The sequence below is a fragment of the Apus apus genome, chromosome Z (genome assembly GCF_020740795.1).
Source record: "Apus apus isolate bApuApu2 chromosome Z, bApuApu2.pri.cur, whole genome shotgun sequence".
Taxonomy (NCBI): Eukaryota; Metazoa; Chordata; class Aves; order Apodiformes; family Apodidae; genus Apus; species Apus apus.
Window position 1 is genome coordinate 1,184,034 of NC_067312.1, and position 27,658 is coordinate 1,211,691.

At 49.3% G+C, this 27,658-nt stretch overlaps 1 protein-coding gene across 2 annotated transcripts; it reads right to left on the reverse strand.

The window, feature by feature from the left end:
* Positions 1-496: 496 nt before the first annotated feature.
* On the reverse strand, positions 497-23,548 carry RAB27B (RAB27B, member RAS oncogene family). Of its 2 annotated transcripts, none has more exons than XM_051642542.1 (6): positions 23,485-23,548; positions 9,000-9,171; positions 6,596-6,681; positions 4,091-4,194; positions 2,705-2,828; positions 497-2,119 (listed from the first exon to the last, which is right to left on the reverse strand). In XM_051642542.1, the coding sequence occupies exons 2-6, from the start codon at positions 9,150-9,152 to the stop codon at positions 1,930-1,932; spliced, it is 657 nt and encodes a 218-aa protein (XP_051498502.1). In that variant the 5' UTR covers positions 9,153-9,171; positions 23,485-23,548; the 3' UTR covers positions 497-1,929. The 2 variants fall into 2 exon arrangements, with proteins under 2 accessions (XP_051498502.1, XP_051498500.1); XM_051642540.1 differs by lacking the exon at positions 23,485-23,548 and adding an exon at positions 9,880-9,906.
* Between the last annotated feature and the right edge of the window lie 4,110 nt (positions 23,549-27,658).

Consider the following 27,658-nt stretch of genomic DNA (forward strand, 5'->3'; position numbering starts at 1 on the left):
ATCTTCCTATCAAAGTGCTTTGAAACAAGTGCCAGGGCTGGGATTTTCCACACCTTTGTGTGAATCATCTGTCTGCTCCTGAAGACACTTTCAGCTGTGTAGGAGCACTTAGACAGGCTGCACTTGAGCTGCTCTGAGAAACATGTTTTGCTTGACTGCTGGTGCTTCCCTGTTCTCAGCAGTGTCTTTCACTCCTGTTTAACAGACAAAAATCTGATGCCACAGAAGGAGAGAGTTTCTTTCCAAGTGAGCCAGGGAGCTCCTGAGACCAGCACTGTTGGGAATTCAAGACATAATACACTTCATTGTGTTTTTTTTTTAATTATGTGTATTAAAAAGCAACACAACTTCAAAGAAAACACTGAACTCCCAGTCTAAGTACCTCAGGTAACTGCAGAACCTATCTGTGTATCAGCCTGCTTGCTTACTCCTTCCACCCAGGACATCTCCTGCTGACTACCACAAGAGCTTTCCCACCTCTGGAGGGGTCAGGGGTCAGGGCTGTTTGTAGCCTACAAAAGGACCTGCTGCACAGGATTCACTATGTCCAGCCTTTAGGTACAGCCCATCACTTAGAGAACCTTCACAGCCTACAGGTTAGATCTCTGGCATGGCAACTGCAGCTAGCTGGCTACTCACCCAAAAGATCTGCTCCTGCAGATGCACCATCTGCCCTGTCCATGTGCCAAATCAGCCAGGAAACATCAGTTTAGGAGCTGGGCAGGAAAACCTGTTACTGTTTTCAGCAGTGAATCTGGTAAACTCTCCATTTCTGGGAAGCATTGAAACATTTTCTAACCTTGCTAGTCCCAGAGTCTGTAGCCTTGAATCAGTCCAAGGTGAAAACATCTACATACATTAAAGTCTGCAGTCCTGCCAACCCAACTCATGAAGCTTGACTTGTAAAGAGACCTGTTCCCCAAACCTGCACCCTCCCAAGTGATTTCAAAGTAGCTTGAAGCACAATAAAAACAGACCTTTAACTACCACCTGTATAAAACCACAACAGTTATTCTATAAAGAAGGGCAGGGTAGACAATAAATATGCTGTAACTTGGTTTAGAAAATGATCTACACTTAGAAATATAGAATTTTTCTTTCATTTTTCCTTTGTGATAAGCAACTTGCTATTTCCCTAGAACCTGAAGAAATCTTCCCATACATGGAACTTTCTTCTTTATCCACTGTCCCTGCAGCATCAGAATCCCTCTCCATACTTTTTCCCATATCCCTGCTTGGATTATTGGCAACGCTGCACAATTCCCTGATAATGATTTTTTGGGGGGGGGGTTTTTCAATCACATTCCCTGCTTCCTGCCCCCAAACCACACACTCCCCCAGTCACCAGTGATTCAGGTAGGACAGATTCACAGCATTGCTTGCTCCGTGCACGTGAGAAACAGTTTTTTTTCCAAAGAGGCCACGTAAAATCTTTCATATCTACCTTAGAAAACACACAGTCCCTGATGCAGAAGAGGAATCAGAAAGAAACAGGATTCTGTGGGAAAATGGCACAGAGCTAGAAAACCACCCACCTCCGTCTTCACGTCAATATCCAGCGCATGCAGACACCGGGTTCTTTCCCTCCTTTTTTTAAAAAAAAATAAAGCTCCTTTCCTCTATTCAGCATCCTGATCACATGAAAAATAAAGATGAGGGCTAGGGGGCAAAGGAGTGGGGAAGAGGAGGTGGGAGAGTTTTCCACAAAGCTGGCAGGGTACCGGGAGGAATCATTTCAGCGCGAGAGCCCGACGGAGCCGCGGCTCGTCGTCGGAAACCAGTTCTTTGGAGACAAGATGCACAATCCCAAGAAAACAATGGCAATTTGCTTCTGTGCAGGGCTCCGGAGAGCCGGTTGGAATTGGGTGGTAGGTCAGCTGTCGTTCTGGTGACAGGTTTCCCCAGGCTGGCACAGTGTGGAGGTGACATTCAGCAGGCACACTTCTTCTCCTCGGGCTGCGCCGAGTCGAGCTTTCCCGAGCTGCCCCCGTTGGCTGTGTCAGAGGCCTGTGTCTTGTCCACACACTGCTCCATACGCTTCATTATCAAGTCCAGAAGAGTGTCCACAGCCTTCTCCACGTTCTGCCCAGTAGCTGCACTGGTTTCAAAGTAGGGTATGCTGTGGGGGGAAGGAAAAAGGTGTGCTGGAGAGACCGCTAAAGGCGACCGAGACTTGGCTCATTCCAACGCTATCAAGGTTGGTTTTACACAGAATCACAGAATCTTAGTGGCAAAGAAATGAATGGGAAGGAATTCTGCTTTGTTGGGACTTTTCCCTTCCTGGCAGGAGCCAAACTCCTGCTCCGTGGCATGATGACATGAGCACAAAACCACCACCTTAATTTACAAAATGTATCTTGGCATTTTGAGTTCAAATTGCAACGACCTCAGCACAAACCTCGGCTGAAAAAGTCTTTCAGGTAACAGGTTCATTATCCATCAGGGAAAAGACAAATAAGTTCAGTGCCACTGCACACCTAGAACCTGACCAAAACCTCCAGGTGTGTCTCCACTTCCAAACTAACTTATAAAAATGGTTATTTAGTCCATGGCACTGAGCGTTCATCTGCCTCTGGGATGTTCTGTCCTGAACTCAGGACAAGCCAACATCCCAAGAAGGTGGTTTTCCAGGAATAACAGTTCATTTCAGTCTTATACCACATTTACAAATGACTAAATTTACCTTCTGTCATAATTTGCTTACCCATATTTGTCTGCCAGATCTTTTGCTTGCCTTTCATTCACCTCCCTTTGGTCTGATAAATCAGCTTTGTTCCCAATTAGGACTATATCTGGATTCTCACAATATGCATTGGCTTGGAGCTGACCTGGGAGCAAAAGCAAACAAAAGTTAAGACCAAGACTGTTGGGAAAAAGAATTCCAAATACTTCTCTTGCTCCCCACCTCAAAATATCCTAGACTAACCAGCCAACCACTTTGTACCAACTACATTTCCTCGTTACACGTTTCCTTGCTCAGGGGATTTTTTCCAAAGTAGGAAGTAGAAATGGTACTAGAGAATTATTTCCAGTCTTTATTTTACCAACACACAACAGGACTTCAATGCAACGAGGTGCACTAGCACAGGGCTTTAGCAGAGGGGAACCTCCATCAGCCAAAGCTTTTGTTCTGGAAGAGTCTGCAGGACATGGTGGAAGTACAACCAACATCCCACCATCTGCAGATGCAGCTCTTCACAAGTTTAGGGCAAAATCCTCAGGAGACTTTTTCTCTTGGATATCCTCAATGGCTGAAATGCAATTTTATCCATGTGAAGATCCAGGCACAAGTACTTGTCCACAGTCATTGTAAGTAATTGTGCCAAGCCAGTTACTTATCCTGCCTCAGTCCTGAGGGGACTGAGCTGAAGAGGTGCAGTGAACACAAAGAAAATGACTCAGCTGGGTGAGCAGTGGCAGGCTGTGATGACAGGCATTGTTCAGTGGGAGACAGGGATCACTTCAGCTTGTTTGCTGGAAAACTGCCAGCTGGAAATGTACTGGCCTCTGTCCTTCCATCACTCTGAACACTCTCAATTAGAAACCAAGTTGAAGAATTTAACCTTTGTTTCACTTTTAGTCTAGCCCTTGTCTGAAGGAAAACCACTTACAACCAACACAATGCACTTTCAAACCAAACCTGAATATTAACTGAAACCTCAAAGCAGACAAGAAGGAATCCCCTCCTCCTCTACAAATAGGAAACACACCATCAAGACACCACCAATATCCAAAGGACAGTTTCCATGCCCCTGTTCATCACCTAAACCAAGGAAACGTCAAGTGCCATGAAGTTTCAAGAGGCAACAGATCTATTAAAATTGTACCAAAACCTAAACAAGCTCATCAAGCATATGCCCCAAAGAGTTGATCATGGAAAAAAAAATGAAGAGCAAGTATCTTTCTAATGTGGTGAAGCTTTCACCCCAAACTGCAGGCTGCAAGGACCCCACTTATGGCTGCACTTGTCACACCTACTGTCCCTGTGCATCTTCCAGCTCACAAGCAATGACACACACAAAGCCCAGGAGCCTAAAACACACAAGAAAGCAGCAAGTCGACCGATAAATGCAACTCCAGTTGTACTTACTCATCCAATTTCTGACATTAAAGAAGCTCTGTTGGCTGGTGAGATCAAACATCAGCAGAAAGCCCATAGCATCCCTGAAAAACGCCGTGGTGAGGCTTCGAAACCTGAAGGTGGAAGGGAAAAACAAGAGAACACAGCTCTGTTAATACAGACTGATCTCCAAGGGGAGCACTCTTCTGCCAAGCCTGATCTGAGGGAAGGGGGGAAAGAGATGAAGTCAAGCTTTTCTGGATTGCTTAGGCCAAAATTCTCTTTCAAAAAAAACACCTTGACACCTGAGGAGCCTGGAAGATTTCGTGGACATACATTCCCTGGGAAGTGAAAACAAATCCTGGACTTTGATTTTAGCTGTGATGCATCACAGCAGCCAACGTTTATTAATCAGCGTGGCAGTAATTTACCAAAGGAAGCTTATATGTGAAAACATAAACATTGTCAGTGACTAATCTGTTAGTTCAAATTCTGCCTGATTTAACTGAGGGCGAGACAGAGAAGGGTTGGTTAAAAGGAAGAAGAAAGATACTGAAGCATTTAGTGCACCACAAATCACAGTGAGAGAAATCGATTCAGCTGCCAACATCACACACACTTAGTTGATGGATGTGCACTATTTAATATGAAAGAAATATAAAGAAAACATGAAAGAGCTGGTACAGGCCTTTTGATAGTTTGCTGTGAGCATCAGCTGAAGGAAAGAGACCTTTCCTTGGCACTCTGGAAGGGCCATGGTTCACAGCACCACAAAACCTAGCACAAACCAGCAGCAGCAGAAGTGGCAGCTGATATTTAACACCACACGTCCATGAAAATGAAAAAATACCTCTCCCCAGAAATGTGTCAGACACCTGGTGCTACCCCTGGGGTTTCTTTTCAGGAGGAAAGAAAAATTTTAAAAAGGGGGCTTCAAAATGTTTAATCTCTTGTGGAGGCAGACACACAAACTGTCTGAAAATGCAGAGATGCAGCCACAAAATTCCAGCTTGCTTCTGCTTTTCATCCAGCCCCAGCCCCTCCCACACTGCTTGCTCCAAAAGCTGAGGTCTTCATCACGATTTTCCTTCCTCCCCACTGGGCAAAGGCTTCAGGCTGCTGCTTTTCACTCCCTATCACACAGCAAGCAGGCCTGAGTGGCATTTTCTTCCCTCGCTGACAGATGCCATCAGAAGTCACAGCGAGGGCAGCCCCACAGCTTGCTGGCAGTGAGAACCAGCTGATGGAACTAGCCAGGGGGAGCTTAAGGAAGCAGCACCCACACTTCTCCCTTGAAAACAACCACAGTGTGACACACACCACACAGGGACAAGTCAAGGAGGACTTTGGGAAGAACAAACCACTGCGCACATGCAAGACGGGGGCACAACTGGTTAGATGAAAGAATCCTTTTGCAGGAGGATTCTGGTCAGTCAGGAACTTCACAGGTGTCAAGCACATTATGCTGCTGCTGCAAGGAAGGCAAACACAACCAAAACCATAAAAGATAAGAAGCAACTCTTCCGTGCAACTCAGCTCTGGAAGACTTGAGCAACAATTCTCCATCCCACCCGCGTGCTGGTGGGGACAGGCTGGAAGCAGCCTGGGGCAGGACAGGACAGAAAACTTGCTCCTCACAGAAAAGTCTGGGGAAGGCCAGGGCTTGGCAGCTTGAGAAGGCTTAAGGAAGACATGAGGGTGCTCATGACCTTGTCCACCTGCTCCAGGGCTTAACCACTCCCACAGCCAACACTTGTGTCCTTCTGCCTGGCTGCAATATCCTTGCTGCTTGTGACCACTGCCTCTTGCTCTGTGGCTGTGAGCCTGAGGAAAGCCTGGCTCCATCTTCTCACAGAACCATTCTGCTTGAAAAAGACCTTCAAGATCAAGTCCAACCATTAACCCAACTCTACCGAGCTCAGTGCTTGCCCCCCTCAGCCCTCACTGGGCATCACATGCCTCTGCCTCCTGATCTGTCCTCCCAGCACCCCATGGGACTTAAGATGTTCAGTACCAAGTATCTCACACTGGGGCTTGCAGGGGTGGAAACTGTTCCAGATGTGGTCTCCAAAGTGTTGCAGAAAGGGGAGCAGCCCCCTCTCACAGTCTGATGGTGACATGCATGCTAATGCAGTCCTGGCACACTGTGCCCCTTCATCAGAACCTGCCCCACCATCCAGCCTAACAGAGAAAGTGTGGAACAAGAACAAGACACTCGGGTAGGTTACACAGCATCTTCCAGAGGAGATCAGGAATGTGTTATGAAGCTAAAAGAACAGTACAAAACAAACCCAAAGAAGATAACCAATGACTCAATAACCCAGAAGGCAGAGTAGTGACCACCTTCCAGCCCTGCTCCCTGAGATTCTGATCACCAAGTCAAAGCAGTGCCACAAAAACACCTTTTTCTCTAGAAGACATTTTTCTTGTCCTGAAACACAAGGATTTCTGGTATTTTTTCATCTGATGGACAAATGGTTTACCCAGAAATGTGAACAGCTCAGAACCACTCCCCAGTGAGCAGAACTCTGTTACCTTTCCTGTCCAGCCGTGTCCCAGAGCTGGAGATGTACCTTGAAGGCTTTTCCTGGAGATCCATTTGGTCCTCTGCTGTTGTACACCTAAGGAGAGAGTCAAGTCAGCACAGCCATACAGCTCACACGGGGACCCAGCAGGTGGCTCACAGCCTGGTAGGTACATTTTGGGCAAGCAATGACGAGGAGTAACAGCTCAGCCCTTGACTCGTCCCTCCAAAAGCCAGAGGGCTGCTTGGAATAGTATTAAAAAACCCAGGAGCCACAGGAAACCTCTGCAAAAGCTGCACTTGAAAGGTAATTTGGCCGTATTTAGTACTTCAAATTAAGATATCAATTCTTTAAGACTTGGCTGAGCCTGTGCTGAGCAAGCTGTGCTCTGTTTCATTGCTGGGCTCACCAAGCTTACAGCTGGCTGACAGGATTAACCACTCTTACAAAAAGCCATTTTTTGGTCATTAACTTCAGTGGGACATTCATGCTTTCCTTCCTAACTGCAACTGCAAACTCAGAGTGCTTTCAAAAAAGTAAATAATTACCACCACCTTTTGCTGGGGCTCAATTCTTTATGAAACAGTAAGAGTGTGTAAATGACCTGTTGCAGTAAAAGATAAAATAAGCATGAGCAGGTTTTGTTATCTGAGGCAATTTAGCAGACCCTCAGCAGTTTTAAAAGCAGGCAATGATGGTCCTTGCATTTAAATCAAGGGCATATGGGCTTTATGTCTGTGTCCAGAGGCTGCACTGACCTTACCCAGGGAAGCAGCCCACCTTCTCACCTGCCCCTCCTAGGCTGTGAAATACAGCAGTTAGTTGTCCTGCTCAACCAAGTAAATATTAATGGGTTAGATGACCTCTGGAGGTATATTCCAGCCTAGACTATTCTGTGATCCTGTGGACCTTATTTAAGCTGTTGTCATTTTAACAGGCAGCTTCTGACTGCAAGGTGCCTTTCTTTCCTTTCTGGCAGGTGCCTGATCTGAAAACCAGAAAAGAATCAAGGGATCAACCACACCACTGCTGTGAATTCAACTGGAGCAGGTTCCTGTAACATTTGGTGTGATAAATAAGAAAATCTCAAGGGGAGTTTTTTAATATTTACTTTTACACTACCAAAAAAAACATATTTAACCTTTTGCATCTCTTTCTTAGAAGGCAGTTTATTAGACAGACCTTCAAGACACTGCAAAGCTGATAATTTCATGTGGTTTCTTCCACTCTTAGGAACTATGTTACACCAAAATGTCCAGTAATGGAAAATGACAGAAGAAATCTGTCTGCAACCTTTAGCAGAAAAGTTCAACCTCCTGGAAAGAACCAAGGACCCATGTTTAAAACATCTTAATGAGTGTCTGACCAGCCATGGAAAGAGTATTCTGGCAATTTGCACGTTCAGACAATTCCTTGCAATAAAACTGGGCTTTTCCTCTTTTATTCTCATGCTATCAGTGCCAGCACACAGTGCAGAGAAGGAGCCAGGCTCCACTCCCACCTGAGCACCACGTCTCACCAGCCTGAATTTGTGTAGTGCTGATGATGAGACATCAAAGAGAGAATTCAGGCCCGTGGCTCTTCTCCTCAGGGGACCCCTGCATCCCCACCCCACCACGGCAGCTCCACAAACACTGGCAGACATCAAAAAGCTGCCAGGGAGGATGAAGGTGAACAGGGAAGCGTTGCCCATCTTCTCATGGCATTCCAGGAAAATAACAATTAAATGAAGTTAAAAAGAATCTAACTTACAGAGGTCTCCATCTGGACAAGTCTTTACATGCCTTTTTATTACGGAAATGACTAACAATAACTGCCCAGGGTCTAACATCTTGTATTTATTATGGTTTTACTGTTGAGGCAAGCTAGAGGGATTCCTATTAGAGAGCTGAATTTGTCCCCTATATTTAGCCTGCATCAGTTGTCAGGATCTGTGAGCAGACACATTAGTCACATTACTTTAAAACAAAGCAAGCGTGCTCTCATATCCATAAAAAGCATCTGGCTGACACTATGGAAGCCTCCTCATGTAATTCCCATCAGGAAACAAAAGCCTGGCAGAGCAGGCTAAGCAGCACTTCCACCCGTTAGCTTCTACCTAAATGAGGAGTCTGGGGGGCCAGAGCTTTTCCTAGTCCTAGCCACATTTCATTCACAAGCACTATGGAAACCTGCCCTTGGAAAGCTCCTTTTATACCAACACCCAACAAACCACTTCACCCTCCAACCCCAGGAGAAGCATTTCCCCCCTTCATCCAGTTCCTGATTCTGAAACGTTCGAGCCAAAAACTGGACAAGGAGAAGCATTCTCAGCACATTCTATACCCTGCAGAAAGAGAGGCAGCAGACACTTACACTACATAATTCTCAGCAGGAATGAACCCAGAAGCAAGAAGGAGGCACAGACAACTTACCACTCGCTTTTCCCGGAAGTCTATCCCGACTGTCGTGATGAATTTTGGATTAAATTTGTTGTCAGTGTATCTGTACAGGAACGTTGTTTTTCCAACCCCAGAGTCTCCAAGGGCCAGGAGTTTGATCAGATAATCATAGTCTCCATCAGTCATAGTGCTAATTTTCAGGAACCTACATAGAGAGGAGAAAACCCATTGATGGAATGATAACAAATCCCCCTTTCTGTTGGGTTTTGCCTCCTTTCTGCTCTTAGAATGAGTTGAGTTTGGGATAGAAAGATTCTTTGTGTTCTGAGGGTAACAATAAGGCCTAGAGTGAACAAAGGTAGGAAACCTAGGGCTAAATCCTCTGCTCAAAGTGTCTTATTATAAGCTTGAAAAAAAAAACAACAACATAAGGGTGGCAGAAACAAGCATGAAAAGCCAACTTGGCCATGGCAAGGAGAACTCTCAGGGCTCCAGCTCTAACCACTGTTGCATGACACTCTCAGGCCTATACATTTTTATCTCGAAATATTTTTTTCTCCTGAAGAGAACTAATTAAAAAGCCGAGTGAGTAATTACCCCAGAGCTGCTGTAAATAAAAGGAGAGAGCTCAAGTGCAGCTTCCTCTCCAGTACAACCAGCTAAACCCACAGCTGCCTCGTTCTGCGAAGCACAAAACCAAACCCACACCCTCATCAAACGCTCCAGACACTAATTGGTGTGAAGAAGAAAGAAAAGCAGATGGCAAGCCCACTGTCCTGGTTCAGCTGCTGCTGTGACAGCCAGTGGTGGCATCTCCTGCAGCTCAGGAAGCCACCAGAGAGTGGCCACCATCCGGAGAATGGCCTTGACAGCAGTGAGAAGGCTGTTTGATAAGTAGTGGAGCCAAGCCTACCTCATTAAGCACTTGTAAAACAAATATATGCATCAGAAAGCCACGTGAATTTGCAGGAAGAGGAAGATCTTTATCCTTTCCTGTGTTTACTCTGCCAGTAATGGTTACTTCTCTCTACAGGAGAAGGAAAGGGCACCTATGTAAGAAACAGACCAACCAAGTATTTATTCACATGTACAAACTGCCCTGATGATGAGAAAACTGGACTCATATGAAACACCACCTGGTTATATCCCCTCTTCTCTTGTTCTCAACATAATTTCAGCCTTCTCTTTTTTTTTCCCCAACATTTTTTAATCCCTAGCATGGATGGAGAGCTGCTCCATTTGGATCTCTACGCTGAGACTAGTTACTGTGCTATCAGAGTAGGAGACCCTGGGTCATATCCCATCCATAAATTACTGCTTGTTTCTGTACAAGACCTGAATTTCCATCAGAATAAAACCTACCTCTCGGAGCAGCTAAATGAGCAAATACTGATCTGCTTGGACTAAAAGAATGACTTAAGCCCATTCTGATTATCCTGCATTTCAGCAGCTTTCAGGACAAAAAAGCTGGCTGCATGCTGAGCAGCTTGATTGTATGAGAGTGATACCTTTGACAGCCAAAGCCACCCAGAGAGGTGGGACAAGCTTTTGAGAAATTCATCTTTTGATGATAGAGGGTTAACCAATCTAGAGGAAAAGGCCCCTGGTCTGACAGCCCTGCTCTGCCTTGCACTGCCTGTGGTCTGTGCTGGGTACCAGCACAGACACTTCACCAACATCAACTCAAGGCCCTTAATCCTTTCCAGAATATCCCAGGTTTACCACAAGGCTCCACTGAGCAAGAGGAATTTCTCCCCCGAAGTCTGAGGATTATCAAAGTATTTCTGATCAATGCCATAACTGTTCTTTGAGCATTTCACTCAACAAATCTGAAAGCTACTGTGGGAAATGATTCTCCCCCAAATGCCTGCCTGGCAGTACAAAGTGCTCACGAGGGATTAGACACTGCTTCCATGTATCCATGCTCTCTGGGAGCTGAAGTTCAGCATCTCCTTGCTGTGCAAATGTGTAAAGCACATTACTCAGAGTTTACCAGCCCTGTAAACGCCGAGCAAAACATCCATCAGACTTGGATGATTAAACCCCTGGTTTCTGTAAACCTGTCACGAGCAGGCAGTTGGTTCTCCTATTCCCAGCACCAGCTGCTTTTCCAGAAATTCCTGCCTGTTGGCAGCCCAGGCTGCACACACGTTGCAGCCTCTCCCAGCCTGGCACTAGCCAAGGGGTCACCCCAGCTCGGAGCCAGCCTGGGAACTGCTCTGACTTTACCATTTTATTTTCCTAGGTGATGCAGAGAATGAGGAGAGTAATTAGTTGGAGAAAGGGATTAATTCCTTCAGATTTTCACCGGAAGCCCCCAGTTTTCCCCCAGCTTGACCAGCCAGGTGATGGAGACAGGATGAGCATGGTTCCCAAAACCATGGATATGAGCACAATTTCAGAGCCCAGACAGCTCCTCCCCAGCCATTACTCCTTTACCACTTCCAAAGTGCTGGAATGCAGCAAACTCAGCTCCTGTTCCACAGGAAATTTTCGCATTCAGATTTTAACTTCATTTAGAATGAAAGAGTTGCAATTACTAATAATTACTCTTAGCTAAACGTGTCTATAATGACTGGGTTTGAAAACTCTTGACTGTTTCCCTGTGTTCCACATGACAAATATTAACACAACTAGTACAAACACCCGAAGTCTAAAAATCACACCCCCCAAGAGCTGAAACAAAGGAAGGTGCTGCAGGGGAGGAGGTTTCAAAAAAGAACCAAACACCCCACTTTATTTCAAGGTAATTTCTTCTAGCAAAAAACGTGAAAAACACTTCAGAATTTTCTCTGAAGAGGTTATTAACAAGGCATTGTAATTAAAGTGCAATATACCTCGTTCAGCTCTAATTTTAAATGGCTCGATATATCGAGCTACTGGTGAGCAACACCCCTGGGCTGTAACCCAGGTGTCTTCTGCTGCTAAACCAGGGCAACTCGACTCACAGCCTTCTATGCTGATATTCCAAAACCAGCCCTGTGCCTGGAACCTCAGCTTTCAAGTCCTCACCATCCTGACCTGGAAGTTTTCATACCAGTGTCTCCCCCACAGCCCAGCAGCAGCCAGGACCAGCCAGGTCTCCCTCGCAGGCTCAACCTGCAAGCTCCCCCACACCCCAAAATCTAATTTCCACTCGTCTAACCCAATCTCACCCTCCAATTCTGAAGCTCCTGCTGTCTCCTTAATACCACGTTGCCAGTGAAGCTTTTCCACAAGCCAAACAGGCCTCCTGACCATCCCTCCCAGCCCTCTCTGCCAACATGGCCAACAGCCAGAGGATGATGGATGTGACGTTTTGATGCTGCTCTCCCAGGCTGTGCATCTAGACAGAGCCTGATTTAAAAAACACTCTTCTGCTTTCTTGGCAGACAAGATTCCCATCTAGACCAGAAGCAGCATCTTCTATCTTGATTGATTATTTTGTTCCACCCCTATTTAATGTTCTCTAACTACAGGGTGAGAGATCATTTAAAATCTGGCACTTGTCAGCAGATACTCCAGAGAACATTTTCTTGACAGAGAGATATGGCTTCACAGAAACCAATCAAACCTTGAGACACCCAGTTACAGCCTTCAGGGAGAGGAAAACCTACTCCTCAGGCTTCATGCCTTTGCTCTGTGGCTCGTGCTGCTCCACAAGACCTGCCCCCAGTGCAGGGAAAGGGACGTGGAGGAGAAAAGCTATGAGTCTGGTTTTCTTCTTCCATCCATTGTGTGTGCCTCAAGAACTGGGAGAAAAGCAACGCACTGGAATCTAAATTGCTTTTGGAAAAAATGACTTTTGGCTGGGAAAAAAGCCTGCAGAAAAATGGTTTCAGTTCAGAAAGTCTCCTGTCAAGATGTTTACATGGAATCATGGGATGGTTTAGATTGGAAGGGACTTGAATGTTCACCTCATTCCAACCCCCCTGCACGGGCAGGGACACCTCCCACCAGCCCAGGTTGCTCCAAGCCCCATCCAACCTGCCCTTCAACACTGCCAGGGATGGGGCAGCCACAGCTTCTCTGGGCAACCTGGGCCAGGGTCTCACCACCCTCATAGTAAAGAATTCCCTCCCAATAGCTCACCTAAATCTCCCCTCTTCCAGTTTTCATCCCTCCCTGCCCTTTTCCCAAGCCCCTCCCCAGCTTTCCTGGAGCCCCTTCAGGCACTGGAAGGTGCTCTAAGGTCTCCCTGGAGCCTTCTCCTCTCCAGGCTGAACACCCCAGCTCTCCCAGCCTGGCTCCAGAGCAGAGCTGCTCCAGCCCTCCCATCATCTCCGTGGCCTCCTCTGGACTCTCTCCAGCAGCTCCATGTCCTTCTTGTGTTGGGGCTCCAGAACTGGACACAGTTCTCCAGGTGGGGTCTCAGCAGAGCTGAGTAAAGGGGGAGAATCCCTCCCTCAACCTTCTGGCCACGCAGCCCAGGATACAGTTGGGTTTGGGGCTAAAAAAATATTGATCTAAGCCTCTGATGAACCTAACCTAAGAACATAGTTTGTTAGTTACAATTTTAGCCTATCAGAATCGGAAAAGATTGAAGAACTTTAAAACTTTTCTATTTCAAACTTTGCAGATTTTTAAATTGTAAAAGACCACCCCAATCAACCTGCTAGAACTCCTGGTAACACATTTTCTCATTAACAGAGAGAGTTGCTCCAAGGAGTTCAGCAATTATGGAAGTACCTGTTGGAATATCATAAGGAAAAGTTACATGTGCAACAAGAGGAGAAAGCAGTGCAAGAAGATCAGATTTGATTTCCCTTGACACACTACTAGTTAAAAGTTGAACAAACAAAATGGTTGTATAAATAGCATTAGCTCTAGAAAATGCAGGGCATAAAATCACAGTGCACATATTGTACCAGCAGCTGGGCAGCCAGAGATTTGTTCCCTCTGCAGCAAAATAAATCAGCACCACTAGTATTCATCCAAGTTGTTTTTTTTTAAAGAAATAAATACGAAACGACCACAACCAAATCAGCTCTGTCCTTAGGGCCACCTCAGGGGGGGCTGTATCAGAGGCACAGCACACACACAGGAGCCACCACTTAGTCAACTCAGCAAATCTCCTTTGGACGACCTGTGGCACCCAGCCACGTCCTCAGCTGCTGCAGATTTGGTGCCCAGACACAATGCCATGGTGTTCCAAGAGCCACGGCCTGGGAGTCCCAAGAGCATCAAAACACCTACAGACTGACCCCATTCAGCTTTCTCTGGTGCCATCATGGCCCAGGTCATGGGATGAGACATGACTAAATGCAGGCAAAGGTGTTGGACCACGTGAAGATGAGCTGCAAGATCCCCCCCAATGACTGTGGCACCATCCTTTCACTCCACAGATCCCACTCCTAGATCCCTTCAGTGTCAGACTCTTCTCGATGGTGTCCAGTGACTGAACTAGGGGCAATGGTCACAAATTAGCACACAGGAGGTTTAACCTAAGCATAAGAAAATATTTCTTCATTCTGAGGGTGACAGAGCCCTGGAACAGGCTGCAGAGAGGTGGTGGAGTCTCCATCCCTGGAGACATTCCAAACCCACCTGGACGTGTTCCTGTGGGATCTGCTCTAGGGGATCCTGCTCTGGCAAGGGGGTTGGACTGGGTGATCTCCAGAGGTCCCTGCCAACCCCCACCACTCTGTGATTCTGTGGTCCTGTCAGTACCTGGATGCAGGTGAACAGGGCACTTGCCACCAACACGTGGCATGCAGAGACGACCCCCACATCAACACATGGTTTAAAAATACCTAGCAGAGACAGCTGGGCATCACCCAAGAGCCCTTCTTGTCCCCAAGCACTCCACAGGTGTATCATCCACTTTCTGCTAAGCACAGAGCTGCAAGGAGACTTCCAACAAGGAAAAGACCAGAGAGCCAGGGGAAGCTGGGCTGTGGGAGGACAGGCTGCCCGCTAGGTTTCCTGTCAGGGTCACCTCCAGGAGATGGAAAACACTGATGGCAGCAGGTTCCTGTTGTAAATCTGAGTCACTACATAAATAGAGTTTTGAAATGCATTATTTCCGGCTCTGTCTGTCCTTCTAAAGAAATCATCCAGGCTGCAGCAGAAAGACATCCCAAAATGGACCTGGACATGGCTGGTCTTTGAAGTTCCTCAGCTACGTCCTGTGAGCAGAAAGGCAAAGCTCTGCAACACGAACAGAAGTCTCCCCTGGTCTTCTGCAGGAACACCAGAAACCTTCCTTTTCTTTCATCCTCAAGATTCTCACTGGAATTAAGTCTATCTCAGCCACATCCAGTACAGTGAAGAACTAACTCTAGTCCCTTGTTGCCAGAAAACCCCAAAACCTGTTACCCTCTGGCTGTGGGCTAACATGCCTCATCAATGGAGCAGCCAAGAGAGAATCCCACACTAACCACATGATTAACATCAAACTCATTAACAGAGTCACATCAGACACCTCTTCCCTAGCAGAGAGAACATACAGGACGGTCTAGCACTGCAAGTGGAGCAGACAGAGAATTAAATTTCAGAGTGCATTATCAGAAAGCAGCCTCACAAGCCCTTCCCAAGTGGGAGAAAGAGGCAGAATGTAGGAAAGACAAGATAAAACTCCATCCAGTCAGCCCAGCATCACACTACAATTTGTCTGCACTCATTTGCCAAACAAAGCAGAGACTCACAGCTCCCAAATAAATGGCCCACAAGGAGCCAAACATTTTTTTCCTCCTCAAAAATCAACTCACTGGAGCTATGCTGAGATGAAATGAAAGCTGGCTGCTCGGCTCCAACTCAGACACACACAATAATTGCCATCCAGGAGCTGTGAGCAACAAGACGTAACAAATGCAGCATCAGTGTGAAAGGCATGATCTTTCCTCATGTTCTCCCTCACAGTGGAAGCCCTCAGAGGAGCAGACGGATGCTTCCTGGCATGGATGCCTCACAGCATTTGAGCACAGACAGCTTCAGGCTTCGGTATGCAAAAGACTCTTGGCAAGCCACAGCCACGTACTCCTCTCTTTTAGTAAGCCAGGATACCCTTCCTTTTTGATAGAGGAAGAAATATAGACAGACCATACTCCATTTTAGGAGCTCTTTAAATATCTGGCCTTTCAGCTTTCACCCACTCGGGCACAGGCTGAAAAGGGCTCCACAGGAACCAAAGTGAGCTCGTTACCACACTCCTCACTGCTACACGTGCCCTATCAGGGAACCAGCAGGGTTTCCACCTTAACCCCCCCCCCCCCTCAGCTCCCCAGAAGCCTGCAGTGAGCATCCACACAAGCAAAGCCAGTCCAGTCTCCAAGTACCACTTCCCAGATAGCTGGGCAAACACCAGCCAGCCCCTGGAACCCGCTCACATCGCCGTGCATCCCGTGGGTGTTGTTCAGGGTGAGCCAAGCAGCAGGCTCACAGCCACCCACGTCCACCCGTGTTTTCTGCTCACATACCCACACCTTCTGGGGTCCCTTTCTCCCACCGGGTGCTCCGCTACCCCAAGTCCTACTCCAAGTAGGAAGAGCAGCCCTGAAGCCTTTCCCTTCCAGCCGCTGCGCTGCCTCCACCTAAAAACTCTCTCTACAACCCAGAGAGCAAACACAGCTTTACATGGGTGTGGGCAAGAGAGAAGAGTGACTAATTCAGTCATTTTCAGCACTAATCAATGTGACAAATACATGCCATGAAGAAAAAGCCAAAAAGGCAAAGACAAGGACCACGTCCAGCCTTTCCCAGAATCTGTGACCACCAGGTTTCCCCCGTGCCCTTCCCTCCACACACACAGCACGAGGTGAGCTCCAACACCAGCCCCGTTTTCCTCCCTTTCACCATTCCAAGAACCTGCTTGGTAAGTACAGGGATTAGTTCTGGGTTGACCACGTCTGTATTCAGCACGTAATCCAGTCTATCACACTTGATTGACTACACAAATATAATTGGGCTACTGACCAGGAAATAATGATAATTCACAAAATGCCTGCAAAATACACAAGCCACTGATGGATTTTGCAAAAGGCTGCAGAATCCTGCCACTGTAAAACAACCCAGGCAGCAAATACTCTAAACCTTTAATGCACACCTCAAAAAGTAAAACAAGCACAGTCACTAATAGCATTTGCAGGAAGGAGTTTCAGAAGGAAGAAAGTCAGTAGGAGGAAGTTTCAGTGGCTCATTAGAAAAAAAAAAAAACAACCACAACATATTAACTACAATTAAATCATGTAACTTCCTTTGAAGCCCAAAAGTTGTACAAGGATTGGAGGTGCACAAGGAAGTACCCTGGTGAAGCAGGACAGAAGGGGGGTGCTGAGCCTGTCAGCAGTGCAGGGTCACTTCCCAGCCTACCAGCACAGCCCTGAACACCAGAGACTCCAGCAGGGATGTTGAGCAGCTCCCTGCTGTCTTGCTGCTCAGACCCTCCAAGTCCTTCCTGCTCTTTTGAAAGCCAGCTAAAGTACCATTCATTATGCTGTGGATCTGTCTGTGTGTGTCAGGGAAAAACACCAGAAACCCCATGAAAATTTATGAGCTAATATAGTTATCTGAAAGACATGAAGTGGGCTAGACTTCCCTTTTAACTGCAGAAGCACGGTATCATTAGCCATACTTCGTCTCTCCCTGACCTTATCAAATTCATGGTTTGAATCCAAAACTCATCATAAACCTTTTGTAAAACTCCTTTGACAAGGCCCAGCCTTTGCCACCAGGCACGTGACTGCCACACTGGGTTTCTCTGCAGATCTCTATTTAAATTTAGAAACCCTTATGTGCCGATGAAGGCTCCAAACAGGATGATTACATCTAAAAAGACCTGAACGTTTGCCAGCTGCTCGTGTTTTTTCTAGCACCACCCTTCCTCCTGCAGACATGAATCAAGATGTGCAGTGGCCAGTTAGCAGCAGAGGAAAGAGCAAGGGGGCGAGGGGAGCAAAGTCAACTCCACAGCTTAGGAAGTCTGTCGTGATAGTTGGGGGCTGCTCCACTAACCAGTTCTGCTGCTTTGCAGCTAGTCAGCCCAAAGGCTGGCAAGTACAGCCCAGTTGTGTTACCCTGGATTCTTTCTAATCTCCTTCCAAGAATATTTTCAGAAGGAGCAGGGAACACAGGGCTGACCATCATCAGCCAGAGTCTATCACTGGCCTTCTAACTGGTCCCCAAACCAAACCCACCCTGTCTTTTGGAGCAAATTCACAGTGAAGTATCTTATGGGAAGTCTGCAACAAGCTTAAGCCTAGGAGAATTTCTAAGGGATAATGGGATGTATGTGTAGGAAAGGGAAAAAAAGGAAAAAAAACACAAAGGAAGCCCAGCCATATCAGTTTGGGAATGGAGAGAAAGCAGCAAGTGGAGCCCATTGCTGGCTCAGAGTAGCCTCTGAAACACTGTGGCCTCCATTCCTGGAAAGCTCATGGCCCTTCTAACAGCTATATTCTTCCTAAATAAAAAATAAAAAATAAAAAAGCAGCTTCCTTGGACTTCATTCATTTCCATGGCTGTGCAGCTGGCCTGCACCTCCCACCCAGTCCCACCTGGCAAAGGAGAACATCATTCTAGTGAATCAAAAGCAAAGCTGTGACACAGCAGCTCCAGATACTGGCTGCCTGCACCCTTGGCAGGTCTGTACATCCCTGTTCTTCCCAAAACTTTTGGGTTAGGTTCTCAGTTCCTTTAACACCAAAGCCCTGTTAAGCTGGCAAACTCACTTTGCTATATCCCAGGCCTGTGCAGGGCTTCCCTGGAAACAGGGAGGCTCTTCTGTGGCTGAAGTGCAGCTTCACAAACCCTGAAGGGCCAGACACTGGCCCTGCCCTTTGCACACTCAGTTCACACCTAATCCCTGGGAATGCTGCACAGGTAAATATATTTGACTGCACTTCATCAAAGGCCCTTCTGCAATCCCCAGAGCAGCTTCCCTTTTGCTGTCATACAGGTGAAGAAGACTTGTGGAATAACTGAAAATTGCTTAGGACAGGCTTGGAAAGCTCTAATACTTGGAGTGACCCTTTGAACAATGGCTGCAATAGTCATAGAATCATTAAGGTTGGAAGAAACCTTCAAGACCATCCACTGCAAATGTCATCCAACTACCACAACCACTAAACTATATCTTGAAGTGCCACATCTAAACACTCCTTGAACACTTCCAGGGACGGTGACTCCACCACCTCTCTGGGCAGCCTGTTCCAGTGCCTCAGCACTCTTTCAGCACAGGAATTTTTCCTAATATCCAACCTAAACATCCCCTGGCACAACTTAAACCCATTTCCTCTCATCCTATTGCTGGTTACTTGGGAGAAGAGACCAACACCAGCCTCTCTACAACCTCCCTTCAGTATTTGCAGAGAGCAGCAAGATCTCCCCCAAGCCTTCTCTCCTTCAGACCAAACGACCCCAGTTCCCTCAGCCTCTCCTCACACGACATGCTCTCCAAACCCCTCACCAGCCTCGTTGCTCTTCTCTGGACACGCTCCAAGATCTCAATGTCTTTCTTATACTGTGGAGCCCAGAACTGAACAGTGCTCAAGCTGTGGCCTCACCAGGGCTGAGTACAGGGGCACGGTCACTTCCCTGCTCCTGCTGGGCACACTGGTTTTGATGCAGGCCAGGATACCATTGGCCTTCTTGGCCACCTGGGCACACTGCTGGCTCATGTTCAGCCTGTCATCCACCAGTACTCCCAGATCCTTTTCCACTGGGCTGCTTCCCAGCCACTCTTCCCCAGGCCTGTAGCATGGCCTGGGGTTATTGTGGCCAAAGTGCAGGACCCACCACTTTGTCTTGTTAAACCTCATCCCACTGACCCCAACCCATCGATCTAACCTGTCCAGGTCCCTCTGCAGTGCCTTCCTACCCTCGAGCAGATCAACACTCCCAAGCAATTTAGCATAGTCTGCAAACTTGCTGAGGGTGCCCTCGTTAGCCACAACAGCACCTACACCTCCCTGCACACGGTCAGGCAGGTTCCCACCCCCTGCACCATTCTGTTCAAACAAAAATGTACAACGGGGAGCGGAACGCTCCGGCTTGTCCAATAATCTGATCCCATTTACGGTGGCTCTTTAAGGGCTGCCAACTCTAAAGAAGGTTCCTCGAGATACAAAGTCATTAGTTCTAACAAGCTAATGGCTATTACACATTTAAATCACTGCTTTTGAAGCAGTAAATCATTTCTTCTTCCTCCGGCAGGCAATCTTCTGCGAGCGCAGAGGCAATCTGATTATCCCATGAAAGGTTTTAGGAATTAAAAGTCTATTTTACTGCTCAGGGACAAATTGCTTATCCTGAAAGTTTTAACCCCTTACAGAGAGAACAGTGTTTTCTCTATTCCAGCTAAGGCTGTACCAGAGAGGAGAAAGGTGTTCTCACACCCATCTTCTCAACTCCCTGTGATGCTCCTCCCGGGATGTCCCTTGTTCCTGTGTCTGTCCCACTGCCAGCAAGCTTTCCAGGGTGTCCTTCTCCTCTCCCTGTGCCGGTGGACTCTTGCTGACATGGGGACATGGCAGGCAGACACCAGAACCTCCACCTCCAAACTCCTCCCGTTAGCTGGTTCTCCTCCTGTGTCTCCAGAACCAGCCAAACCCACCCCACCCCAGGGAAAGCCAGCCCTGCCTGTCCCACGCTGCCGGCGCTGGGAGGGACCCGGGGGCTGAAGGGGAGACAAGCAAATGACACGTTTTGAGGGCAAGAATGAGGAGGGAATTGGGAGCTGCCACAAGCAAGACCAGCAACGCCTTTACCCAGCCTGACCTACGGGCATCAGCCAGTTTCTCAAGATTCAACAGGAAACATAAATCTTAAAGCTCCTTTCCTGATGGGAAGCTTCAAGGTGACGAGGTCTGCTCTCCACCAGCCCGCCCAGAGAATCACCCGCTGCTGGATGAACCTGCTGTGGGTCAGAGCACAGAAACTGCCCGTTTCCAAGCCCGTTTCATCGTCCTGCATTAACAAGGGGGTCAGTACCGGGCTGCGGGCAGAGGGGCAGGCTTCACCTCAGCTCTCAGTACCCCCACCCCAGCCAACAACCTCACCCAGGGGTGGCAAGGGGGAAGGGCCCAGTGCCAGGCTCAAACCTTCCCCTAATGCCACCCCGACCCAACCCAGACCTCCTGCATCTTGCCACTGACAATGCTGCCTCCCCCTGTCACACTTCAAGGCAAAACACTTGACTTTGCTGAATTACCCTCGGCTACTTTGCTCCTCAAAGAAAGCCCAAGCTCTTGTGGGAAGCAGCGCAACGCATATTTACGCACACATTACTTGAGTCGCCTCTGCAGCAGGGCTGAGCCCGAACACCTGCCCCACGCGAACAGGAAACACCAGCTCGGAAAACCGAGGCTGCAATGCACAAACATGGTGAGAAAAGTGAGAAAAGAAGAGCTAGTCCCAGGAAAAGAAAGCGACAAAACAAAGCCATCCAGTCCTCACAGCTGCAGAGCGGGGCCTTCCAGCAGGCAGGGCGTGCAGACACGCAGGCAGGCAGGGTGCAGCCGTGTGTCGTGCCGTGCTCTCAAGGGCAGGACGTTTTTTGAGGTGCTGTTAAGCAGCTTGGAACAGCGAGAGTCTACCTGTGTGGGGAATGCCCAGGTTGTGACACGCCAGCCTTCGCGGCTCCCGGGCGCGCGTCGCTCCTCCCCAGACGGCGCGTCTCGGCGGCCTGCAGCACCTCGCTGCTGCTCTGGGGGCAAAAAGATGCACCCCACCCCACCACGAGAGCCGTGGCTCTGCTCTGCAGCTCTGCAGCCCCCCCAGCAGCCCCCTGCTCCGGCAGAGCCTCCCAGCAGCGCCGTGGGCGAGGCCGCCAGCCGGGCCGCCCCGCGCCTGCCTGCGACCCCCCGTCTCCAGGGCTTCACACGCAGCCCAGACCCGCCAGATGTGCTGAGGAGAGCGCTTCAGCAGGGGAAAGCTGCTTCTCCTTCGAGTCAAAGCCTGACTGAAGAGCTGACAGAGGAGTCTCACTGATGTGAGTGAGCGTAACTGGAAGACTCAGGCCTTTCCCCCCCCCCCCAGATGCCTACAGGTATGGAATTCATTTTACCTTTGGCACTTTGCTTTTCTACCTACAGCCCACGGCATGAAGCTAATTCAAAAGAACTGTTATCATGGGGTTGAGAAGAGGCAAACGATTTCTCTGCTGTTCTGGGTACCAGTCCTTCTCCTCCTGCCACAGCTGCGGTTAGTAGGTCAAGAGAGGTTCTCCTCCCCCTCTGTTCTGCCCTGGTGAGGCCACATCTGGAGTATTGTGTCCAGTTCTGGGCCCCTCAGTTCCAGAAGGACAGGGAACTGCTGGGAAGAGCCCAGGGCAGAGCCACAGAGATGATGGAGGGAGTGGAACATCTCCCTTATGAGGAAAGGCTGAGGGATCTGGGTCTCTTTAGTTTGGAGAAAAGGAGACTGAGGGGTGACCTCATCCATGGTTACAAATACGTAAAGGGTGAGTGTCAAGAAGATGGAGTTCAGCTTTTTTCAGTGATGACCAGTGACAGGACAAGGAGTAATGGATACAAATTGGAGCACAGGAGGTTTAAGGTGAATATCAGAAAAAAATTTTGTACTGTGAGAGTGACAGAGCCCTGGGACAGGCTGCCCAGAGAGGCTGGGGAGTCTCCTTCTCTGGAGACATTCAAACCCCCCTGGACACGTTCCTGTGTGATGTGCTCTGGGTGACCCTGCTCTGGCAGGGGGGTTGGACTGGGTGATCTTTCCAGGTCCCTTCCCACCCCTGGGATTCTATGATTCTATGATTCTATGGAAGGCGCTTCAGCTACACCCTGCAGAAGTTGCGCTTGGCTGCAAACTTAAGGACCAAATCTGCTTCCAAGATTCCCACAGGGTGCACAGAGCCACGTGAACGATGCCTCTCCTCAATAACCAGATCTAACAGGGTATGCCAGGGTGTTAACCACACACGGGTGCACCAGCAGCGGGTTTGGGTGTTTCTTGTTAAGCGATGCAGCCCGTTCCGCGTGTGTTGCAGCTGCTCCTTCCGTGCTTCCTACCACGTCCTCATCCCACCCCTCCAGCCTAAACCAAGGAGTGACACAGCGCCGGGAGAACATGTCCGTTCACGGAAGAACTACTCCGGGATAACTACACTCGGGCACTCCCTGTTCCAGATTCACTCCGTGCTTTTTTTCATACCCAGCGAGTCCCTTTCCAGGCATCACCCGGGAGACGCGGGACAAACCGCCCTGCCTTCCCTTTCCCACCAGCCAGCTCTTTCCCCCCCCCCCTTCCACCTCACCGACCTGCCGGCTCAGAATGCAAGACAGGACAGAAATACACACACACGCAGGCTGCTGTCACCAGGGAACCACGTCGCGGGTGGGTCCCCCCCCCCCCGGCCGCCCCCTCCTGGAAGCGGGAAGCCCCCCGCGTGGCGGGGAGCGGCCAGCGGGGCTCGGGGCTCCCCTCCGCCCTGCGGGTTAAGCCGGCTCCTTGTCCCCGGTCTCCGTGTTGCCCTCCCTGCAGCCCCCCAAGCCCCCCGCCCGCCCCCGACGGGGCTGGCAGAGCCCCCCCCCCCCCCAACTCCCGCATCCCCCCCCCAACTCCCGCATCCCCTCCCCGCACAGACCTGCTCCCCGCAGCGCGGCGGCTCCGTCTGTCTCTCTCTCCCGGCGGCAGGAGGAGGGGAAGGAGCGGGGCTGGGAGCACCTCCCCTCTGCGGGAGCCCGGGGCCGGGCCGAGGCGGAGCTGCCGGGGAAGCGCCCACCGCCCCGGCGGCGGGGTCCCTGGGGGGTGGGGGGTCCCTGGGTCCCCCGGGGGACCGGGGGGGAAAAGGGGTCCCTGCTCCGCCCTGCTTTCCCCTCGGGCCAACCGGCCCGGCTTCCAGGGGAGGGTTTCCCAGCTTTCCCCCTCAGCTGCGTTCTGGGGGGAGAGGCCCCCCCCCCCCACAAGCCCTGCCTTCCTGGAAGGAGGAGGAGGAGGAGGAGGAAGGAGGAGGAAGGCAGGAGCCTGCCAGCCCCGCCGTGTGCCCGGCCTGGGTTTGGGGGCGATCAGCTCTCACCAGCGGCTTTCCGGGGGAAGCAGCCCTGGGTTTGGGGGTGATCAGTTCTCCTGGGGGAGCAGCCCTGGGTTTGGGGGTGATCAGCTCTCACCAGGAGCTCCCCCAGGGGAGCAGCCCTGGGTTTGGGGGTGATCAGCTCTCACCAGTGGCCTTCCGGGGGGAGCAGCCCTGGGTTTGGAGGTGATCAGCTCTTACCGGCAGTTCCCCCAGGGGAGCAGCCTTGGTTTTGGGGGTGATCAGTTCCCCCAGGGGAGCAGCCCTGGGTTTGGGGTGATCAGCTCTCACCAGGAGCTCCCCCAGGGGAGCAGCCCTGGGTTTGGGGATGATCAGCTCTCACCAGCAGTTCCCCCAGGGGAGCAGCCCTGGGTTTGGGGTGATCAGCTCTCACCAGTGGCTCCCCTGGGGAGCAGCCCTGGGTTTGGGGTGATCAGCTCTCACCAGCAGCTCCCCCAGGGAGCAGCCCTGCCTGAGCACAAGACCTGATCCAGCACCACCAGCAGCTGTAACCTGTTCCTGTGACCCACCCCCCTGAATCCTTAGGGGTTGAGAAGCTTCAAGGGCTTCTTTCCACAGCCTTGCTAGCTCTGGTTAACTCAACATTTCCCTTTAATCCATCTCCTAGTTCCCAAAACTAGCTCCCGAGGCAGCTGGCCAGTCAGGGCGTGTTTCAAACCCTGCAGCTCTTCCATCATCCCAGTGCTGTGACCACTGAGCTCCAGGAATTCATCAGCCCTGATCCAGGCACTGCCAACCCAACCACCCTACCCTACTACACACCCAAAAACGTCCAGTATTTTGTGTCCAAATCACAGCTCTTCCAGAATCACTTCCACGTTCTAGGACTGGAGAACCTTCAGTGAACTCAAACAGCCCACAGAGCTGGGAAAGAGACACTCACCCTCTAAGACTGCACGTTGGGATCCACGTGGAAAACAATACCATTTCAGCTACGTACTGGCATGGCTTGGCCCCAAAATACCTGCTTCAGAAATAAGAAAGCAGGAGAGGGAGAGAGCTGAGTGAGAACAGCCCAGGAAAATAAGGGCTGGTGTTACCCTGTGTACATGTTTTGGCAAGGTTAGGGCACATTGCAAAGCCCTTGGGAGGCAGGGCTGCCTGTTCAGAGGGAATTCTGGTAATTTCACTCAAATCCTTGGATTTATTATAGTTTCAGCAGAGTGTACTGTGAAGTTATAGCTTATGGTTCCTCTTTTATGTGTTGGGTCTTTGTGTGCGAGGTTGTTGGTGTTGAGGTACCAGGCTGATAGATCCCATCGTCACGGGAGGAGCAAAGACCAGGAGCCTGAGCTTCACGCCCATGCTTAGAGGAACCCTCAGCTGTCATTTTTAAAGCTCTTTATTTCTGGGTGCCCAGAGATTGCCTGCAAAACTGGGATAGCAGCAGGCAGCCTTCCGTGACCCCGGCAGGAGCCGCGGATCCTGCGCCCAGTCCCCGTCTCGAGCAGAGCCAGCCAGAGGCCCGTTCAAACAGTCTCTGCCCTTCCCGGGGAGGTTTTGCTGCTGGCAGCCTTCCAAAACGAGCCACGAGGAAAGGAGGTTTCCTGCACAGTTTTGTTCTCTGGGCTGCACGGCTGGCAAATCAACCTTTCGGAAGGACTCTTTCCCTGCCGCTGGGCCGGCGGCGGCGGCAGCTGCGCCGTCTCGGGTCCGGCCTCCGGCGTGGAGGTGCTGCAGGGCTGGTGAGTGGGTGATGGCTGCTCTGCCTGCCCCTGTCCCCGCTGGCAAACACCCAGCGCTCACCAACAGAGGGGATCAAACTGTTGGCAAACATTTCTTCCCGGCCTGGCCGCTCAGAACTTCGCACCCACGCACGGCAGCCCACAGATTGGCTTGCCACCAGCAGTGATTCAGTTTGGCCACACAGGCAATTAGCAGCTCTGCTGGTTGCCAGCTCTTTTTTTTCTGTCACTGGAAATGTTTTGCTATGAGGGACGGTTTCAGGCAGAAGCATTTCTCCAAAGCCCTTGCAGTTTCTAGAGGAGTTTTCTCTTTATCTCCTCCAGGCAGCTCAGTGTGAAATAAAACGACGGTAGCTGTGTTTCTTCTGGCTCCCCTCAGGCAAATGTCTTGCTCTGTAACCTCAGTTTCCTGCTTATTCCTCTAACAATTAAAATTCAGCCTTAATCACAAGAACAGGAAATGTGCACAGACCCTGCTCTTTCCAGATAGAGACGTTTCGTGTGAAGCACCAGTGACTAAACTTTACGGGGTTATCAGAGAAAATCCTGCCCAATTAATACTGAAAGGCTGGTATTTCCTGATACCATGTAAAATAAAAAAAATCAAAAAATCATAAAAATTAAAAAAAGGAGCTGGATCTGCTTGGGGAGTAGCAGCAGGATGTGGTGTTTGTGTTCCCTGTCTCCAGCATATTTGCATTAGCTGCGATACTGCCCCACAAGGAAAGCAAACATGTTCCCTCACCTGTTCTCCCAGATCCCAGCTGGCACTGGCTGCCCAGCTCTGCATAGCTTCACTCCTCTCCAGCAACGAGGAAGAAGTTGCAGCCAACTGGTTTGTTGTTTGTTTCTTTTTTTTCCTTTAATTATCCCAGATATTTCTTATTCAAATTTTTCTTTAAGCCCTGCTCGACTTGGGGGGGGAACAAACCCAAATAAAATCGTTGTAACTGTGGTTAGCAAAACTGGTGTCTGCCTTCAGGCAAAGTGTCTTCAACCAGTTCTGGTGGGTTTGCACAGGGTATTAGTCGTGCCATTTTTCATCTCCCAAGCCAAATTAATGTACATTCAACCTCGTGAAGCTGCTACCAAGGTCTCCCACGAACGGGCTCGGTTTGTTGCAGTCTGGCTGAACTTGCTGTGGGTCCGTGAGGGCTGGGACCCTGTTTTAAATTGTATCAAGAGTGTTTCTTGGCCCTTCATGTAAAAAACCCCACAACAACCCACCCAGACTTCTAAGCAGTAGTATAAACAATTTGTAAAAGGCTTCTTAAGGTTAGAGCATAGGAACTAGATACATAACCAAGGTAAATCTTGAGCAAACAGTTGACTTACATAAAGTTCATTAGATGAGGCCCACTTTGCAGATTGAATTAATGAGGAAGACTTGTATGTCTTATCTGGCTTTCTCCCCTTCCTCCTCCACTCCTCTCCACCCACATCCTCTCCCACTTGTGCTGGGCACCCAGGAATGGTTCAGGTCCTCCTGTAGCCCCTTGGTCTGGTTCATCTACTTGCTGGGTGTTGGACTAGATGATCATTCTAGGTCTCTTCTAACTTAATGTTCTAGTCTACTCTGGTCTAGTTTAGTCTAATGTCTGCACTTGTAACTCCACCGAGCTCCACAAAACTCCATCAATTTATGCCAATTGGGTATTTAATCCATTAAATGTTCCCTAAGCAATAATAATTCAGCAGATTACACTCATCTTCTCCTGCACCATGATTCAATAGCCAGGACCTAATTAGTTAACAAGGAGAGGAATGAACAAGGTTGCTCAGAAACCAGTATCCTCTTCTGCCCAAAATGCTGCTAAGAAGAAAAAACCCTGATCTTTTAGTTATTTAGTCCAACTAGGTTTTTGGGTTAAAGTACATTTTTCATCTAGAAGGTTGTCCCAGATTTTTTTTCAGGCCCAGTAAATGTTATTTTCCTGGAAAGTAGTCAAGTCAAGTAGTCAAGGCCAGCAGATAAATGTTCTTTATCAGGGTGGTTGCCTGCCCTTTCAGGGGGGTTGAACTAGCTGATCTTCTAGGTCCCT